This window comes from Anguilla rostrata, chromosome 6 (assembly GCF_018555375.3).
Source record: "Anguilla rostrata isolate EN2019 chromosome 6, ASM1855537v3, whole genome shotgun sequence".
Lineage (NCBI taxonomy): Eukaryota > Metazoa > Chordata > Actinopteri > Anguilliformes > Anguillidae > Anguilla > Anguilla rostrata.
In genome coordinates this window covers 40,257,342-40,276,523 of record NC_057938.1, presented here as the reverse complement: position 1 = coordinate 40,276,523, position 19,182 = coordinate 40,257,342, and the positions used below count along the sequence as shown (strand labels likewise).

The window sequence follows — 19,182 nt, the reverse complement described above, 5'->3', positions numbered from 1 at the left end:
AGCACTCTTATCCAGAGCGATGTACAGTAGAGAGCATCCATGTTACTCTGAGGAATACAAAAATGCAGTATCGCCAAGAAGGCACAGAAACCCATTTAGCAGGGATCTCAGATTTAAATCCTGGGGGGGGCCGCTGTCTGCTGGTTTTTAATGTGTTCCTGCGCTTAAGAGCTTAATTTAAATCATTGATTGGCTAGAGTCTGCACACCTTGTTTCCAAGGCGTGAATTACATAGCTGCTGATTGAGAGGAAATCACAAAAGCCCGGAGAGACTGCAGCCCTCCAGGACTGGAGTTTGAGACCCCAGCACTAAGTGGAATGTTCACCTAATTTGTATTGTAATGAAAGAAGGTATGCCTCAATAGATAACCTGTCTGTCTTCCAGCTGTACAGTACATATAACATTATCCAAAAAGTAAATCCAGAGGAAGAAAGATAAAAAGAAACAATATCTAAAGGGGGTCTGGGGAGCCATGGTGCAATTTGAAGAGGTGAATCTGAAGTTTCGCTTTAGTTTGCCTCAGAACATGGGTTTCTTCTGTCCTGACTGCTGTGGGAAGTTCACTCCAACACTGGTTGGCCAGAACAGACAGGAGATGTGACCTGGAAGTGAAGACACGCAAGGAAGGAGATGCCAGAAGACCAGGGGTCCAGAAGACCAGGGGTCCGTCTCATTACTCTTCATTCCTCTCCTCCTTTCCTCTACTCCCCCACTACCACTCGTCTCCTACCCGGAAGTGTGCAGAGGAAAGGAGGGGAGGTGAGTTTGAGGCTGCTTCGCCATTACAGTTATGTGCGCTTCCCTCGTCTCCTTCAATATTGGGACCCTGGAGGGAGGGTGAACACAAAGATCGGTTCCTGGGGCATGGAGGAAACGAGGTGGTAGTGGAGGAAAGGAGGATGCTTTTTTAAAATATCGGGACGCAGCCCAGAGGTAGCAGAATGGAATGCTTTGGTAGGCGTGTCGGGTCTGACCATCTTCTGGATCAGTCCCTTCAGCTGCCCTTTAGCTGTCCGATAGACTGGCACCAAGGTTTTGAATGTGAAGTGAGCTGATAAATTGGTAGCCAGTGGAAAGTGGAGAGTCTGGCAAGGCTGATGATCCGCCGAGCAGAAGCAATCTGAACGAGCTGCGGAGGTCTGATGGCGAATGCACAAAGGTCGGCAATCACAGAGTTGCAGTGCTCTAGATGGGAGGTGACGAATTCGTCCCACGCCGCAATGAACTCGCGTCTGGTCCAGGAATTCCCACGGGCACGCTACATTGGATGGCTGTCAGTGACAACCACCTTGCCAGACTAGCTGCCGTAACTCGGTTGACCGAGCAGGCCAATGAATCCCTTCAGCATTTGTCAAGGATAATTGGAGCACATTTGTTTTGGGAGTCCTATAAGGACATAATTTTTTTTACAAACGAGTGAACCTGTGCATCACTCTCAGGCTGATGAAACAGTCTGTACCAAGCATCTCTCTGCTGAAGAGTTCTTGCAATTTTAATTTATAGTTAAAATTGTATAAATTAAAACTATTGAAGTGTATGAAGACTGATTTGCCTGTTTAAAGTGAATTATTTGAATTTAAAATCAGAATTTGAATGAAAAATTAAGCCTTTATTTGTAAATGTTGGTTTTGTTTTTAATGGCCATTTCACAGGTTAGCTAGATATTTGCTCATTTCTGGTCTTCGTACTTCACGCGAAGCCACTGAAGGTTGGTGTGAAAAGGTCAAATGAACCGAAGAAATAATTAATGTCTGTGTAAAACCATTATGACTAAATTGTTTGCGTCACATAAATCCATTTAACTGACTCATAATGCATGTTCTGAATGAAATTAGTGCTGTGCATCGAATCCAGAATGCAACAGAATGCATCATGCAGCAATATTTCGAAATGATCAGTTAATGAATGAAATAAAATTCATTCCATGCCTGTGAAATGTTCAAAGAGAACATTTCATCGGGGTATATTTTTCCTGTCAGCGCAATTTCCTTTCCTCATGTTAGTGAATTGACAAAAATGTTATGGGCTGTACATGCTGTTTCAAAGTCCTTTTGTGTTCTATGATTCATTTATTATGAATTTCAGATGACAGGCAATAATTCAATACAAAAATGAATAAATTAGCAAGCTATGTTTTGGTACCTTGCACAGAGTATTTGCAGATAGAAGCAATACGTTTCTCCTCTATTTGTCTGACAAGGGGCAGCTTGGCTGAGATCTTTACACCCTCCGTGTACAGAGCAGAATATAGCAGAAACGCTAACTGCCACAAACAACACCGCCTCCTCTGAGGGGTTAGCACCACACAGACCTTTGCTGACAAACAGTGACCATACGCTTTGCTTCTGTACATAATGAGCCGCTGCCATTTCTTTGCTTTTTTATTGCTTCCATGTCACGTTAGGTGTGATCGAAGTGTTTTAAACGTGTCACACCATCACCCTGTGTCTTTATTCAGTGGAGCCGGCCTATTACCGGTCTCGCTGTCGTACAACCTTCATAAATACAAATCCAGCTGACTGTGCGTTCGCCGTACTTGCGTAAACACATTTGTTCACACGTGAGCGCTGTACGGCATTGCTATTGTGCGTTCTTCCAGTCTGTGATTGATCTGTGCTTAGCTTGTAGTTTGAGTTATTGGCCATTTGTTTCCGCGGATGCCAGATGTCCATCACTGCCGTTCCATACAGGGAAGAAAATCCTTTCTAATTTAGAGGGTCAGAGTTAGATGGTGCATTACATCTTGTTGTATTGATGTTCTGCTCTTGAGTGGCTGTGTTTATTATTTTCAACGTTCAGCTCGATCAATGAGAAAAGTGGGCATATTTCTTCCAGTACAGCGTTTTCTTTGTGACATCTTCTGTAGTAATACTCCATCCACTAACATAAAACACTGCGGATTTTATTTTATTTTGTGTATCTTTTCATTAGCCCTGGGTCACATATGTAAATTTAATTCTGTAATTCTTCAGCTGCTTGTACAATTTTAAAATATTCCAGCCATATCCATAAAAATTTTCAACCAATTTGAAACGACCTGAATGTACAGTCATGTTAATTTTATTTGAAATATTGATGAAAATAAATGTTTCTTTGACCATTAATCTGCTGTCTCCTCTCTACTGTATGGAGACGATAATAAATCAATAAAATAATGATGTATTTTTATTAAATAACCAATAAGACATCATCAGGGTTATATCAGTTCCTCTGGCTTCCCAGGACTTAAGTCCAAAGAAAGGTCACCCCAGTCAGATGAGCCACTCTAGGCTGACTTATCTTTTTTTAGGTTTTGGAGATTTGAGCAAGAAACAACTTGCCCAGTCGAAGAGCTTCACTGAGAAAGAGCCATTTTTGGAGGACGATGTCCAGTTCTCTCATTGATTTAGTGTAAAATTGCATACACGTAGGAACATTGACAAGTTCTACAGAGCTGGTGCCACACACAACTCTTTTGAAGATTTCAACTGTTATTTGCAGGGGTTGTGGGTATCGGGATAAAAGAAAAAAATAGCACCAAGTGCTTAAGTGAAGTCTGAATGCACAGGTAGGCTTCTGGTGTTCTCTTTGTGGAAATGCAACAGCGAGAGTGGGAGTAGGTCAGGAATCAGCAGGAGTCAAGTTTTGCTTGCTGAGGAGGTGCTGAGTGAGTCCATCACAGACAACAACAAAAAAAAAAAAAATCATTTTGTACCAGAGAAGCATGGAAACAGCACGGAGACATTGCGCTTATCCTGAAAGGGTCGTGGCTGATGCGTGTCCCTCTAAAACGCCCCCACGTTTCCCCCCACGTCTGCCTCTGTGCCCAAGGGATGCTCCCATTGGCTGGTACGGAGTGTGCTCCGTATTTCCCAAAGAAACCGCTTGTTCACTGAACTGCCAATGCCGGTGCCAAGACGTAAGGACAGCCACGCTGCCAGCCCTACACTATGGCCGACTTCTGGAGCTGACACAGTGTAAGGATCTTACTGACGGTATCATTTTTGGAATGGAAGATGTCCAATTCTCTCTGTGATTTAGCACAAAATGGCATACATGTAGGAATATTGAAAAACTAAATTTGAGTTCTACTGGGCATTGCTTGTTTCCCTTACTGTGTATGCTGTACAGGGTGTTTATATTGTATAACGTTTCTTCTAGTGCTCTATTGTATAGCCCATAGCCTATTCTTACATTGTGAAACTTATTATGCAGAAATTTGTACTGAAATACAGGAACTGTACAATGCAACCATTCTTATACCCCCATTTTTCATTACTGCATTTACATCACTGGGCATCTTGCCACTGTTCACAAATAGAGTGTTCCAGGCAGTTCTTGTTAGGAGAATATGCTCTCCAGATTAGTATGGGGGCAAAAGTGAGGTAATCTGTGAAAACCTTGGAAAACAGAAAGCAGTCAGTGAAAAGTGAGACCTGGAAGGTATACCAAATTGTAAACCCTAAAGTAACCCAATCATTGCAGAAGTACTGTGATGTAACGTGAGGGGCCAACGGGCTAACAGCTACAGCTTTACACTGATGCTAATATGGATATTGGTTGGTGATTGTACACTGTCTCTGTAAACCATATGCTACAAAAAATGTCATTAAAATGATCAAATATCTGGCCAGATCTTAACATAAAAATTGTAACAGAGTCCTGAGATACTGTCTTTAATCCAAAAGTTATAAGATTTGTGTGTCTAAGAAGAACTACTTGTGAATTTATTGATTCTTTTTGAAGTTCTTCTGTAGGGATGAACACTGTCTTCTCTGAAGGGGTTCCAAGAGTCCTACCATACAAAATAGGAAATTAACCATCCCCAGAAGCATGGCCCAATTATTATGTAATTTCACACTGCTGTTGGTACACTCATTCACAGGACAAAACAATATATATGAATCTTTATTTAACAATTACAAAATTACAATTTGAAAATGCATATACAAAGTATAACACCACACCAAAAAAAACGTTTTACATCTTTGTATATAGTCTTCAGTTGTTTGTCAGCTTTATTAGATATTATATATTTAAAGATTTAGATATTTCTCCATTAATTTTTTTTCACATTGCCCTTCCCACTCTCCCACACTTTTTGTTTTATTACAGTAGGACAAGGGATCGTACTGAAAACATCATAACCAATTTATTTTTTAAATCTTTGAAGATTTTTTTGTATATTTATATAAAAAATTTGATAAAAATAACAGTGGAGCCTGAAAGATGCTGGTGCCATGGTGGGCGGAGACCAGGACCTCATGCAAAGAGTCTGATTGGCCCACCCAGGGGTGGTCCTCATATGATGTACAGGCATGCGTCCCAACCAGAACTCCACTGATGACCATACACCCAACCGCTGAATGTGAGAGCACACATGTACCCCACACATGCCATTAGTTCACCTCACACCCATCAGGTTTGATCTGTTGTTTCTTGATCCTTCCTTCACCCTGTGTAAGATTATTCCCACCCTGTTTAAAGTACAGAGTTTGATATTGACTTTTCTCTTTTTTTTTGGTACTATTTTCAATATGCCATTGATGTTTAAAAAAAAAAAAAACCCTTAAACCATTTTAATCTCAATTATTGGACTGAGTTTCATCTACACAGAAATGTTTTTCCTATCATAATAATGATATTATTCAGTTTTGTTTTCCATCTCCACTTACACTGAGATCTCCAAGCATTATAGTTAGAGGACAGCAATACAAACCCAGTATAACTGCATTTTTATAATGCATTTTCAACTAGGGTCCAGAAATGAGCTATCCCTTCTTAGTACCAAAAAAGATTAATTGATAATTCCTCCTCCTCATCACAATATCTGCATAAACCCTATTGTTGAATGCACTGTTGAAAGAGAGTTATATATTAATATTAATTGAATTATCCTGGTGTGTCAGAAGTTGTCATATGCATACATGTGAAGGCCTTTTCTCAAGCAATGGGCTTATACAGCAATTCTTCCCAGTTAGATTGAATGGCTGTTGGCAGGACTGCAAGCTTTTAAAAAAGACAAAAAACTGATGAACCTTTTTTATTTATTTATTTATTTTTTTCCATCCATGTCATTCACGTGTGGGCGACAAGTCATTTCTCTACTACATCCTAAAAGCCTCCATTTCCATGTCTGTGAGATAGCTGCAACTAACTGATTACAGGTGTTGCCATACCGACCTTTAAAGACCTCAAAAGTCTGTTAATGCTGTTACTTCTGCTGTCTAAAAGGTCGTTCACAAAAATTAAACCTATATCTAGCTCATTACTTCAAATTAAAAAGGTTTTCCCCTTGTTAAAATATTCTACCGCAGTATTTGTGCTTAAATTTCCTCAGGAGCTTTGGCTTGATGGTATCAGTATTGTAACCAACCAAGGCTCACGTTTTCCTGACAAATTTGGGAAGAGATCTTTCTTCAGCTGCGAAAACAGCTTAGAGATCAGTGGAAAAATAACATTTTAAATATTGGCTGGACACATTTTAAACATTTAGCTGAAAACCACTGATGATTTAAGATGATCGTGGGAATTAGAGAGACCTTACATAGTCTTACTGTTCCAAATGTAAGTGAAAATTGTCTGTTCATACCTTTTGAATAATTCTTCTTCTGTGGATGGCAGTGCCATAAACATGTGTAAACTGAGTAATAACTAAATTATTATTGCTATTTTTTTTCCATACAATATCGAATTCATGCCTCTCCAAGTATTTATCCAGGGCCAAATTACTGCCCTCGGGCTATGCTACGCTGTGACAGGTTATAAAATGGTGTTTATTTTACTCGCACAGCGATTCACTGACTTCCTCATCCTCTAAGTGATGCAGACCTTCTCACAAACCTTTTCAGCCTGAGCACTGTTTATTAGCTAGTAAACACCAATTCAAGAATCTGTATCTCTTTGTCTGCAGTTACCAGACAAGCCCACGAGAAAGAGAACATTGCACGTGTGATGTCATAATCACTTTAATCTCCACAAATGCAGGATTTTGAGTTCTGTGCTTCCTCTGGCTTAGCCTTAAAATGCTCCTTTTTATGATCACTTAAAAATCACTCTAATCTTCTGGCTTCATCCAAGCCCATAACATTGCTTGGACATCTATAAAAGAGAATAACCCTAATAACCATTTTAATTTGCCCTTTAATCTCTCCATCTGTCTCCTGTGTGATTTTTCTGTATGTACTTTGCCATCCCTTTTATAAGGCTCCAGCTACATGCACAGTCAGAGAGACTTTCTCCATCTGTATCTCCCCCTCCCTTTCTCTCTCTCTCTCTCTTTCTCTCTCACACGCGCACAAACAAGGGTCTTCCCACTGTACCTGACCACTCCAGAGCTCCCACCACCCACGCTGGGCTGTTGAGGCACATATGAAGGAGAGTTACTGCAGCCCGGAGCCTCTCTCTCTCACTCCCTCCCTCTCTCTCTCTTTCTCTCTCTCTCACTCTCTCCCTCTCTCTCTCGTTCTCCCTCTCTTCCACAGAGTGCCGCGATCTCTCTTTCTGCCACATCCTTTCCTCCAGCGAGTAATGAGATGAACCTGTCTTTTGCTTGTTGCTAGGGGACGTCAAATAAAGAAGACTGGACCAGCTGTAATTTTGTCGCTAAGGTAATGAATTCATCAATAGGCACTTGTGGGATGTGTCAAAAAAAATACTGAATTACAAAGCCGGGCTGGGTAAGGAGGAATATTACATTGTGTAATATTAAGCTTTCTGCTTTTCTTGCACATTGCCCAAGGGGTTTTGAAGAGCTGGGTGTTATCTTAAATGGTCTTTGGGACACCCAGAAGTAATGCTGTCACCCGGCTGTTGTTTGTATTGAGAAGAGGTGAAGGGGCGTTGGTTTACAGGCGCTTTACTGTAACTGATGAGGAGCTGGAGCCCAAAGCTTTACTGTGCGTGACTCTGTTTCGATACCTGCACGCTTCGGTGAGGTTGTTGTTGAGTCAGTTTCCGCTGTTCTCTTGAATGCCAGCACGCTGCTGCTCTAACGTGGAAAGCACCGTGCAAGGCAGTTTGGATGTGCGCCTTCCTGATCCGTGAGTTTGTTTTTTTCTCTGTGTGTGTTGGTGTGCCCGGCGAAGGCTGTGGAGGAGTTGCGGTGGTGTTCTCGTAGCCGTAGGGGGAGAGGCGATAAGGGCACGTGGGGTGAACTCCGGTAAACCTGGAATGCTACTTTTTATGGTACGCGGGCTCCCGCTCCTTGCGCTGATCTGTGAAGACGTTCTGTGGCTGCACCCGAGGTTCAGACAGTGTTGGGCGCTGCAGGGAGGATGGTCTGAAGCCGACATCCAGCCTTCGGCATGTCCATGACCGATTACTCCCTCCCATTCGGCTTGCCCCGCTGACAAACCATCCTGTTTGAGTGGCCCCAAGACCCCTTCAACTTTACCAGCATCTGCCGGTGACAAACCCCTTATCCTCTCTTAAAGGGTGAGTCCAGGCTGCTGTGTGTGTAAACAGTACTGAAACCCTTTTTTTATGCTGGACGGTTTGGAAGCATTGGCTGGGAGGTTTGTACAATAAGTCAAACATGTTTCATTGGGCGTTCTCATTTGTGGAGAGGTCTCACCATTATGAAATACACAGATGTGTAATTGCTTGATTTGACTGTTTCTTCCACAAAGCTCTGTCTGATCCTACACTTCGGCAGAGTAATCGCATTACACGTTATTTCAGTGCATGAAGCCTGAGGCACTTTCATTTGAAAGGAATGTTTAATTTGTAAACATACCAACAGCTACTGTGCTCTATAGACAAGATTTGTTTTAATGTGTTCAACTGCAAACTTAATTGCCTTGGCATGGGCAAGAGATTTTCCCGGTTAGTGAAACTATGCATCAGATGATATTATTAGTTGATATTGGGATATTTTGAACTGCTCCAGCAGAGGGAGCAGTGGATTCACTCACATGAAACGAATTTGCGTTATGTCGCATTCTTGTTTGTGATAAATTGATTAATATATTCACTAGTTGGTGAGTTTCACCGACAGAATATTTAACATCTTCATGATGTTTTTTTTTAAAAGAAGAAGACCTTTTCCATGTCATGATGAGGGGACACGACTTCTTAGGTGCTATTTGGGCTTGGCTCTTATTGCTCTCAGGTAGTCTGCTTCAGGGACATTGCTGCCTCTTTATCCCATCATTTCCCTTGACAACCCCACCCCCAAGTCTACTTCTGTCAACCAACAGGATCATTGGAGATTTGTGGGTTTCCGGTTTCAAACCTGCAGATGAAGAACAAGCATAAAGTGCAACATGAAATGAAGTGAATTGAGAACAGGAAGTACACGAAAGAGCATATCTATGCAATTATTATCTCTGAGAATTGCTCTGTACTGTTAAATTATTTTAGATCTTTATATACATTAGCTCTTTGATGTTAAGTTCCTTAGATATTTTATATTAGCTTCTACCTTGCATTCGTATCTCAGTGAGGGAGGTGTATTCATTGCATAACATTAGTTTTCAGGAAAAAAAGAAAAAAAAAAACCTATTATGGAGTTCTGTGAATAAGGATTTTGGAATGGGCAAAGTCAAAGTCCAGGCCTCAACCTTGTGCTCTGAAAGGACCTTAAAGAGAGCTGTGCATAAATGAATGCCCTCAAACATCAATGAGCTGAAGCAATTTTATAAGGAACAGTGGACAGGAATTCCTCTGATGTGATGCAAGCAACTGTTGAACTCATAAAAAACAATTACTTCTGGCTAGTGCTGCTAAAGAAGGTTCTCCAAGCTACTAAAATCACTTACTTTTTCACAGAGGGCTAATGCATGTTGGCTTATTTTTGGTTGAATAAATTGTGGCAAAGCAAAATCTGTTACATGTCATTTATCACATTAGGTTAGATTTACCTACTGTTAGAACTTGAAACCTAGTTGAGTATTATGCCCTGATATGTAAAACCATATAATTGAAACAGGGCATACTTTCTTTATCACATCACCATATGTACTGTGTCTATTCTTGTATCTCAGTTCAATAATGATCTTGAACTCCGTTGCTCTTCACTAACGCATTAAATGTTCTCTCTTTGCAATCAAGACTTGCCTTCTTTTCTTGTTTGCGTAAATTAGTTGCCTGAAGAGTTGTTTTTCACCCACGTACCTTGCTTTATTTCTGGATGTATGCTGAAAATGGAGGCGAAAATGAGGGTGCTTCTTCAAGTGACATACTATTTAATACATGCCAAGCTATTAAAGAAAAAATACTGCGTGGAAAAAAAACAATCTTCACTCTTAGTGATGAATCTGTTAGCAGGGTCATGTTGATAATTTACAAAAGTGTGATTATGGAGTTCTGTGACAATGTAAGAAATTGTGGGTGTCATGGATATCATGTACCATCATACGATATATATATATATATATATATATATACCATATGCCATAGTTACAGTATATAAGTTTGCAAATATACTTTTTGGTTTGCTGCACAATAGTCATCTGGCAAAATGTAATGATTCCGAATTAAGACAATGCAGAAATAGCCAGGAAACACTGAATCACTGGGCTGAGAACTTTATAAAATTGGACTATTACGCAATCATAATTATATTATTTGCTTTGTAGATTCCTTCCCAGATACCCAGAATGATTTTGGCGTTCACCTGCCTCATGACAGCATGCTTCATAGCCAAGGCATTTATTGTCAGTATTTTGGTAGCAGTCAATTCTTCTGACAATTCTTCTGGACCATAAAATTAATCAGAAACTTCCAGACAGAGATTCCATGCTTTATGCTTCTATGATTGCTTCCTGTTGGTCCTTTGAGTTCTATACGCATGCACACTCTATTTGTGTGTAGTGACATGGAACACATAGGATTAGATGGGTGTTGATTGAGGAGAGGCATTGAATCTCTTGTGAGTTGATGCTGTGTGCACCATATCTAACTATTTCTGACTGTGAAAAGTGTGGTTCTGTTTTTTTGTTGGTTATTAACATTGAAAGAGTATTAAATGGTTATGCTATGGCTCCTGAATGATACTTTCGGTCAATAAAAGGGCTTGACATGTGCATAGAATTAGTTCGGGCCAAACCCAGTCTGGAGTTTAGGGTTGTGTGAGAGGGATTTCTCCTCAGAACATTGCAGACAGCTCCAAGAAACCTGGCAGTCTGGCATGTTGTATACACACTCATATTTTGTATAGACTAGACTTGACCTGTTGTAGGTTGCCATGTAATTCTTTGAGAAATCCTCCTCCTTGTGTGTCTCCAGCCCTGGAGCAAGCAGGCATGGCTCAGGGGTCCAGGGAGCAGGCCGGTGTGGGAACAGCTGACCCTGAGGAGGACTCTCCCAACATGATCGTCTACAGAAAGGTGAGGCCCTCACCATGATTCGCTTTCTGTGCTCATGTGGATGCTTTCCAGACCTATCTGAGCACAAGGGCAGAGGACAGAGTTTGAGCTTACATTATAAGCTGCTATTCCGATATGCTGCTGCCACAGGCACGACACCGTGTTGTTGAGACGCTGTCTGTGTGCTATGGCTGAAACTGGACCTGTGATTATGCGTGTTTGTGTGCGTGTGTGTGTGTAGGTGTGCGCGTGTGTGTGTAGGTGTGTGTGCGTGTGTGTGTGTGTAGGTGTGCGTGTGTGTGTAGGTGTGTGTGCTTGTGTGTGTGTGTGTAGGTGTGTATGTGGGTGTGTGTGTGTTAGAGCTGAGTAGATGCAGCGAGAACGAGCCCCATGCATTGTATTGTGTATTCTGTGGTCGCTCTCGGAGCACCCCCACAACCTTATTGCAGAGACAGACTGACATGTAATAAGATTTCTGAGTCACTCAAAACCTTTGAAGTCCGCTGTGGCTGTAATGGTAATTACTGTCCTCTCCCATTTCAATGCTCGTCCTTTCATTTTCACGGCTCTGTTTTTCTGGAGTTGTTTCTTTTTTCTCATTTGCTCTTTCCCGCTATATTCTGGACAATGGCCACTGCGAAGTGCTCTGGGATGGTATTGTTATAAACATAAATATGCAGAGAAAAATGTGATTGTTTGGATAATTAACAGAACTTAATTATCCAAACTGATAATTAATTTTATAGTTTTATTCATTTGCATATCGCTTACCAGTTTCACATTATTTCTCTGAGACTAAAAATTTCTCGTATTATTTAATAAAATTTGATTTTAGAATATTATTTCTTATTTAACATTTCTATCAGCTGGCCTTCAGGCACCTTTGAGCAGAGAATGCCATTAATCTGAAACATATCTCTTTTAAATATTTCACATAAATGCATTTCTGTGTGCGTGCAATGATTGTTGGAAAGCTTGAACTAAAGGATAATAAACGTTTCTTTTTAAAATTAAATACATTTTTTTTTAAATCAAAGTGAAGTCCATCTCCAAATGTTAATTACTATCATCCAATGCAGTTGTCAAAATAATAACAGGACTCTTACAAGAACAATAAAGCACATCAACCTTTTACAGGAAAAAATATCCATTCAATTTACGAAGCGTTACACCACTCATTTTCTGCTCTTGCCGTCTGTCTAATACTCCATATCTCAGCCAAGTTACGACAGGTAATCTCTGTGAGCCGTATTAGTCTGGGTCTTGAACTTTTCAGTGACATCTTCGTCAGGTCCCTGAGGGAATGTAACCCCACCAGGAGTAACCAGAAAAAATGAGCAGCGTGTCGCATCTTTTGAGTTATAGGTGTGTTGGGGGTGGCGCCAAGAGCCTCCGGTGGTGTAGACTCTCAGGTTGGTTGGCTGTACCAGCCTCACACACTTGGTGAGATTAAAGAGCTCATTAGCGCTGGATGAGAGCTGCTTCAGGCCACAGAGGAACCCTGTGTGATCCTCTATATTCCCCTCGCAGCTGTTTCGAAAAACTGTGCTGTTTGAACTTTAGAGACAACCCCTGTTTGAACCGCAAAAAAACGCCCCCCTCTTATGGTTTTAGCTACTCTCGTCTCCCTTTTTTCTTACTTCTCGTCACTTAGCAGGTTACGGTCTAACAGCTGGTGGACACTTATAGAGCAGGTCAGACTGGCAGTTTAAGATTGAGGTCAGGGTTGTTAGACATAACTGAAGTCTACTAGCATTTTCATGGGGTACATGGGGTGTAACAAACTGTCTGAAGTGAGTGTTGCAGGCTTGAGGGGAATCAGACAGTGCATCTCAATAGTGATTTTGCAGTTTTGTGCAAAAGAAGAAAAAAGCAAAATGCTCATTATAAATATAAATATGAATGCAGTTACTTATTAAACCTTCAAATTCTGTGATATTTGGAGCAAGGACTAGTCCATTGCAGCTCAGTTTGAGCCCTGACCTGAGCGCTTTTCCTGAGGCTAAGGAGAGAGAAAAAAAAAATTAGGCTGAATCTAGTTATGGGCAGCCAGACACTGTGGGCCACAGCAGAGCCATGTCAGACAAGGAGCAATCACACAGGGGTTTGGGCGAACGGTAATGGAGTTAAAAAGGCATTACCTCCTGTGCAGACACTCGGGGAGCGCCATCATAAATATTAAACGTCCTCAGATCTCACGGGCGGCTCTCAGGGCCGTGAGTGCGTCTGCTAAGTACGCGGATACCGCGCGCGCGCCGCAGCTCGGTCCGTTTCTACGCGGAAGGGAAGCGGCGATAAGGCAGGTTCGCAGCTCGGAACGAAACCGCGCGTTGACAGCCTGTCAGAGGCGGCGGCCGATCTGCAGTCAGGGTTACCCTTGGTAACAGAAAACGTTTTCTGCTGTATGCGCGTTGCTTTAATGAAAGAAACCTCTGCTTGAATCCCTGGAAGGCCTTTATGGAATGCTTATCGGGTTTCAGGAGAAACTGTTCCCGCAGTATCGATTGTATAGCCTCTGAGGCTGTATGCGCCCGATAAATTAGCATTAGCCTTGAAACGCTGCGCTTTTAAGTGGCAGTAATTGCGTTTGTGTGGCCAGGGCGTGGCGGGTGCCGGGTTGGAACGTCACAAACTTGTGTCGTTGGAGCAGCTTTCCTCCAGCAAGGAAACAACAAAGGCATTTCAGTTTAAATGTTTCACTTACTGTAAAATGTTAAAATGAGAAAAATACAACGCGATTACGCACAGATCTTGTAAATTACAAATCACAACAAATCCATTCAACATTTTTCGTCTAAAAGGAAACTGTCAGGCCTTTGGGATGTAATATCTAATTTTCCTGTCACTTTTGCCACTAAAAAACAGGAACACATCACAAATGTTGAGACTTTTAAAATGCAATAAAATTTCTAATGCCTTTAAGACTGGTGGCTGGTGACTATTCCAATCACATAACACGATAAAACTAAAATATCTTTTTCCTTAAGTTCATTATGCACCTTTTGGACTTTGAAACAAACATTTTCCATGTTTCTTCTAGATGAACATTAAAGATCATGGTCTTTCATTTTTGCCATGCCCCTCACCTTTCATTAATGTCTTACATTTTACTATCCAATCATGACCTCTGTTCCCTGTGCCAGTCAGTAGATGTAGCTGCATAATGTACAAATCAGCTGCTTTGAATCCCATTTGATTTGACTCCGTGAAATCTCATTGGTTATGTGTGGGTGGAGTAGCAGACGTGATTTAGCATTTAGAGATGCATTTAGTGGCTGTCAGAAAGCTCCTCTGCACAACCTATTGGGCCAAAGACCAGGGAGCAGATATAAACAGGTTTCATCTGTGCCATATCATATAATCAAATGTAACAATCATGTAATATTCAATACGAACGCATGGTGTAAAGGCAGGCAACAGAATGGATGAGGAGAGCTCCTGAGTGATGTAAGCAGGTGGAGCTGAGCGTGCTCAGTAGGGGATGGTGGTGAATATTAATAGCCGCGTGCCTGTGGTGTGCAGCCCTGCAGCCAGGCAAGGTAGCGGGTGGGGGGGAAGTGCCAGATGGCCAGATACGTGCAACATGCTTGGGAGTCACACTGGGAATGGCGCTGGCTGCTAGCCAGAACAAGTCAGAGGGTTTGATGACAGAGGAAGAGGGGAATCCTCCAATCTCTCACATGGTAAATAAAAAACAGGACTGCAGTTTCATCTGCGACAAATAGTGCGGTTGGATTTTGTGAATTCCTAGCTAATAAGACTGCAGTTTTATCTAGTTTCATCCTAGACCAATAAGGTGGTTGTAATTTCATTTTTGCCAAATAGGAGGGCCACAATTTTTCTCTCAGTCAATAGGAAGGCCGTGGTTCCAGCCAATGGGACACCCACTGTTGAACTCTGAGCCAGTAAGATTGCTTCAGTTTCACTCTCCTCCAATAGAACGACTACTGTTTAACTGCAGGTCAAAAAGACGGCCGCAGTTTCAGTCTTCACCAATAAAATCTCTGCGGTTTCACTCTTGGCCATTAGGACAGCTGCATTTTCACTGTGAACCAATGGGTTTGACTGAAACAAAAACTTCAAGCACAAGGCAAGTGACAGGTATTCTTACTACTGAATATCTGATCAGTAAATCGCTATTCCTCTTTGGAAGTGTTTGACATCCTATATTTCATCTTGTTATAACCAGAGAAGCTCACTTTACTTCAGCACAGTGTCTAATTGATCCAGGTAACTTTACAAAATCTGCAGTATATCACCTTGCATAAGTCATTAATTCTATAAAATTATATTGCAATGTAACTGAGCAAACAGCTTGCAAAAACATAACATCTGTAGGTTCCTTGAACAAAGACTGACTGCTGGAGGGTATTTTAGAGTATTAGATCATATAAAACTGTGTTCCATTATAACATACATACATATAACTACATTACACAGTCAGTACAACAGAGTTTCACACTGAAAGAAAACAAACTGCTTGTATTCATCTAGTAATGTCATTAGCCAAAAGTGCATCAATGCTAGGAAAACTATAAAAAATACAAATGTTGGAGGTTAGACAGAAATGTGCAGGAGAGACATGAGGGATCTATCTGTGCTAAAGGAGGTCACATGACTGGGCCAGTTAGGGAGAGTATTGACCCATGGGACTACTTCTCACAGCTGTACTGCTTTGTTAGCAATAAGTGGTTCTTTAAAGTTCCTGCATTAATGAATGACAACTTGCCAACTCTTTTATTAACACTACGTTGCTAAAGCTTGAACCCTATTACTGATAATTAAATGGTAGCAATAAAATCACGATTTTGAAAGTATTTTAGGAAATACTGATCTAGTAATAACAGAAATTTCTTTTTTAGAGCCAGCGATTAGTCAGACAGTGACTTTACATCAGTGCTTCTGCAGTTTGGAAAGCTGAGCCTGATGACACACATTCAGGCAGATCACAGCACTTCCTCCTCACTCTGGTACAGTGCCAATAAGGTGAAAGAAGAAAAACATACATAAGTTTTCTAGAACTTTCCCTTTTTCTTGCTTACATCTAATGCCTTCAGGAAAAAGTGAGTGTCTTTATAGCGGGCACTTCCAGGTGCCGTTCATTTCTTTTTTTGATTTTCTCACCTCACAGTGGATGCTTGCAACCAAGCCCTGAAGCCAAACCCCAATTTGTATAAACAGCGGCAATCAGGTAACACAAAGGAACGTATGAGTGGGATAACCAAGGGCTAACTGATTGCTGCTGTTTACACAAATTGGGGTTTGGCTTCAGGGCTTGGTGAACAAAATTTCAGCAGGTTTTATTTATTAATGATGTATTTCTCTCTGGGAATAGAGTATTATAACAAATCAGTGATGTGTGTGGTAGCACTAAATGGGGTATACCTGTTGTTATGAGTATATGAATTATATATATATATATACTCTAACAGTCTGACTGTCTGCCTGCCTGCAGTTGTGGACATGGATTACTGATAGTGCTGTCATTCTCTTCTCTTTATCCTTCTATCTTCCTGAAAGCAACACTCATCCATTATCATACTCCACAACAGTGTGCAAAAAAGAGGATTTATGAAACTGGCTCAGTCATGAGCATGTACGCGATCAAGCATAGTTGTATATGATCTGTTTATTTTTGATTTGGTGAGAGGGATACATTCTTGCTTAACCTTGATGTAGTAACATTTTACAGAGAGAACCAAGGCATTCTCTTGGCAACATGCTGTAGGTGTACAGAAGTTTTATACCAAGTGTAGCAGGTTCCAATTTTCGATTGCAGGGGGTCTGTAGGTATTTCAGCAAATAAATGCTTAATTTAAGTACTTAAGTCACCGAAAATCCACCCACCAAAACTGTCTGAGAACTGAAAGGAAACTGCAAAAACTGTGGCTTTCCTGGAATTGAGTTTGACACCTCTGATTTGCAGAGAATTTATTCTGTTTTGAACACAAATGCACCCACTTATCTCAAACCAAGCTGTGTCAAAACTGTTTGGAAAACAAGAGGATAACTGTGAATGTTCAGAGGGGTGACTCACAAAGCTTAATGTTGTCTGGGGAAAAAAGCAAGCTTTTTTTTCACTTGATACAAATTCCACACTCTGGCAATATAAACTAAACTATTCCCCCTTTTGATAGATGTACATGACATTGTTATGCAGACTGTGTGCCCAGTGCTGCACTGCCATCTCAGTTTCCATAGAACCCGAGTAATGAATCACAGCTGATCACAAGCTGTTTGTGTGATGGCGGAAATCGACGAGGGGGTGGGGAACAATTTCCAGGTGCGTAAATTAATCAGCAGGAAAATACTGTGACGGTAGACCTTTAATCTCCCAGAGGGAATTTTATTTCGCAATTTAGACCCCCGCAACACCAAACTGCACCCCTGCAACCCCTCCCTTAATAATTTTGTACATTCTGAAGTTGGTCAGTTTCAGTTGGAATTTAAAAAGCTCTGCCCCCTTTCCCCAAAAAAAAGAAAGTAAAAAATAATTCATGGCTACACCAGTGGTGTAACAGATGCACAGCAGGTGCTTTTTACAGCACTGGGTTGCATGCTACAGAGAAACTCTAGGCTAGCCGTCGTGGGTGTGAGCCTGTGTTCATGCCTGTGCTTATCTCAACTCTGTGTATTTGAGGAGTTTATGGGAATGTTTTTCCAGCATATTGATGGAGTGGTCATGACTGAATAATGCGATAATAGGACAACTGCCTAATTTTTCTAATTAGATCATTGAGGCTCACCAGATGTCCTCTAATTTCCGAGACATTTATTATTTTTGGGACTGAAAATGTCTGTCCAGATGGGATTTCCAGATTCTTAAAGATTTCCAGTTAAGGTTAGCTCATTTCACAGATTGTATAACAAGCAAAAACCATATTATTATGTTCATAACGCTTGCTGGTCCATGTCCTCTTTTTATGAAATCCAATATATGGCTACCCTATAGCCAATTGAGGATTGAAACTGGTACAGAGTTTGTAGCGCTGGTTCTTATATCACACAGCTTGATTGCTAGAGGAGAAGTACAGTTTTACAGTATGAAATGAATAGAAAAACTAAGATCAATTATAAATGACAAAGCTACACAAGAGAACACCACACTGCCTGTGGTACAAGCAGTGTGTTAGTGACAAGGAGACAAACTGCTTGTATATATCTTATAATGCAATTAGCCCCAAGTAGGTCAATGTTTTGGAAGAAAAACAAGAAAAAGATAAATGTTGGAGGTTGGGCAGGGAAATGCTAGCGATAGCCATAAAAGAGATGACCCACAGGTTCAGTTTTCACAGTTGAATTGCTTTGTCTATGAATGTTTCTTTTAGATCACTAAAGTTCTAGATTAATGATGGCATGACACCACACTCCATATTCTGTTATTCAAACGGAAACCCTCCAACAATTATTAAATAATAACAATAACAACAATATATCAAAATATTTCACAAAATACTGAAATAATAAAGATATTAGCATGTTTTTCTCTTACATTTGAGATTAAGGAGATAATGATTATAACAGTGCAAACATTAACCAATACGTAGATATACACTCACTGGCAAATATCTAATCAGCCAATCACGTGGCAGCAAGTCAATGCATTTAGGCATGTAGATATGGTCAAGACGATCTGCTCAAGTTCAAACCAAGTATCAGAATGGGGACGGAAGGTGATTTAAGTGACTTTGAATGTGGTTCATGGTTGTTGGTGCCAAACGGGCTGGTTTGAGTATTTCAGAAACTGCTGATCTACTGGGATTTTCATGCACAACCATCTCTAGGGTTTACAGAGAATGGTCCGAAAAAGAGAAAATATCCAGTGAGCGGCAGTTCTCTGGGCGAAAATGCCTTGTTGATGGCAGAGGTCAGAGGAGAATGGCCAGACTGGTT

The 19,182-nt window shown here is 41.0% G+C and overlaps 1 protein-coding gene across 2 annotated transcripts in view; it reads left to right on the top strand.

Moving 5' to 3' along the window:
- The first annotated feature begins 7,303 nt into the window (after positions 1–7,303).
- Positions 7,304–19,182, top strand: part of LOC135257160 (regulator of G-protein signaling 6-like) — a 62,585-nt gene continuing 50,706 nt past the window's right edge. The window contains exons 1-2 of one of the 2 annotated variants that reach the window (XM_064339625.1): positions 7,304–7,590; positions 11,210–11,310. In XM_064339625.1, the coding sequence (XP_064195695.1) occupies positions 11,227–11,310 (84 nt within the window). In that variant the 5' untranslated portion in view covers positions 7,304–7,590; positions 11,210–11,226. Of the gene's footprint in view, positions 7,591–7,655; positions 8,023–11,209; positions 11,311–19,182 lie in introns of those variants that run through there. The other variant, XM_064339624.1, reaches the window with a different exon arrangement.